Source organism: Verticillium alfalfae, genomic scaffold (assembly GCF_000150825.1).
Source record: "Verticillium alfalfae VaMs.102 supercont1.11 genomic scaffold, whole genome shotgun sequence".
Classification (NCBI taxonomy): domain Eukaryota; kingdom Fungi; phylum Ascomycota; class Sordariomycetes; order Glomerellales; family Plectosphaerellaceae; genus Verticillium; species Verticillium alfalfae.
The window spans coordinates 1,161,054-1,162,745 of record NW_003315028.1 but is presented as its reverse complement, the minus strand read 5'-3'; the positions used below and the strand labels follow the sequence as shown (position 1 = coordinate 1,162,745).

General features: G+C 55.0%; 1 protein-coding gene across 1 annotated transcript in view; it reads right to left on the bottom strand.

Annotated features, from left to right (window-relative positions):
• Window positions 1-898: 898 nt before the first annotated feature.
• The window catches only part of VDBG_08177 (conserved hypothetical protein), a gene marked incomplete at both ends in the record, with an annotated part of 4,588 nt that continues 3,794 nt past the window's right edge, over window positions 899-1,692 (bottom strand). The window contains 2 exons of the mRNA XM_003001872.1: window positions 899-1,239; window positions 1,508-1,592. Coding sequence (XP_003001918.1) covers window positions 899-1,239; window positions 1,508-1,592 — 426 coding nt within the window. The remainder of the gene's footprint in view (window positions 1,240-1,507; window positions 1,593-1,692) is intronic.

Below are 1,692 nucleotides of genomic sequence, written 5' to 3'. Positions count from 1 at the left end.
AACAGGACCTACGTTGAGACATGGACATGGCTGTGAGCTGTATACCGACTGGCTGTTCCACGGGCGAACCACCAGAAGTTGAGGGTCGCGTTGAGATGAATTTAGCTGAGTTGCACTTTTGGCTACTGGAGGCTCACTCTCTCCCGTTGCACTGGTGATTCGTCCTGGTGGTGCATGGCCAGCTCTATCCGATGTATGCTTTTCTGTGGAGCTGGGCCTGAGGTACAAACGAAAGAGGCTGTGGGTTCACTGAGACAGAACGACTTTACTGTGATTGAATAAGATGAGAATGACCTATGGGCAGTGTTGAAATGAATCACACTTGTTCGGTGAGTTTGGCTACATCAGAAGCCAGCCTCTGCATTGGCCGGCGGCGTCCATCGTCGGAGCACACAACAAGACCAAAGGACAGCTCTATCAGCTTGGTATTCAGGGTGAACGGACCCTGGAATAAGTGAGAGACGACCACCATGGCGTGATGCAACTCTGCATGTGAATTGCTGTTGAGAGGGGGGTAGGATGGGAGGAAGCCAGGGATACGGAGACGATGGAGGGAAGCTTGGGAGAGTACTCACAATTGTGTTGCACACTCTGCTCTCAAGGAATCTCTTTCAGTGTAATTTCGAATATCACTTGACGCATCCTAGTCCTTCCAAATATGCTCTGGTCCTGATGAAGCTTCTGAAATCGGGTATTCTTGTCGTGAAGGGACGTTGCTTGCAGCTAGAAGGGGTGTTTGCAGTGCGCCGTACCGTGTTGGCCATTACGGTGCACTGCAACAACATCTAATTCATTCCACTTGCGCGACGACCGTCTGGGCTTTTACATCACCAAAAACTTACCATCCAAGGCCTGCCGCGTTGTACACCACCACCTCCCTCAAGCCATCATCCTCAAATCAACGCCGAACCCAGAAGTCTTGGACAAAGAGAGAGCCACAAAGATCACCGCCATGGCCTCCAACACCGCCACCCTGCGCTCCCTCTACCGCAGCCTCCTGCGCGAGCTCCCGCCCCGCCCCATCCTCGCCCGCAACCGATCGCCCATCCACGTCCGCATCCGCAGCAGCTTCGCCGAACCCGCCGCCGCTCACCCCAACGCCGCCACCGAGGCCGTGCAGTTCCTCGACTACCTGCGCGCCCAGCGCGTCTACGCCACGCTGCTCGAGCGCTACAACCCCGGCATGGGCATGGACGAGGAGGAGCGCGTCCGGCTGACGGCGAGGAGGTCGGCATGGATCTGCCCAAGGAGTTTGGCAAGCAATGAAGGAACCGTTTGCGGGAACGAAAAAGTTGCCCGGCCCCTTCATTGCCACGGAGGGGCGGGCGAGGAGAGGGATGTGACGGTGACAGAGATGCAAAAATCCCAGATGCCGGCCCCCTTGGGGGGGGGGGGGGCATAGGCTTGTGTCCCCCGCCATGTACAACATGTGATACCACGACATACGCCTTGTACATTACATTCGGGGAAGAAAGCACAACGGCAGATGCCTTGAGGACCGGAATACCTAAACGAGATGGCAGGAGCTGGTAAGAAATAGCACTAGCATGATCAGTGGAACGGCGGCCACAGGGGTCGAGCCTGAACCACGTCTGCCAACAAGAACAATTTAGACAAGAAACTTCCCAATGAGAAATCATGTTGAGAAAATTGTGATTTCTAGAGAGAATTCGGTGTATCGTGTAATATGGG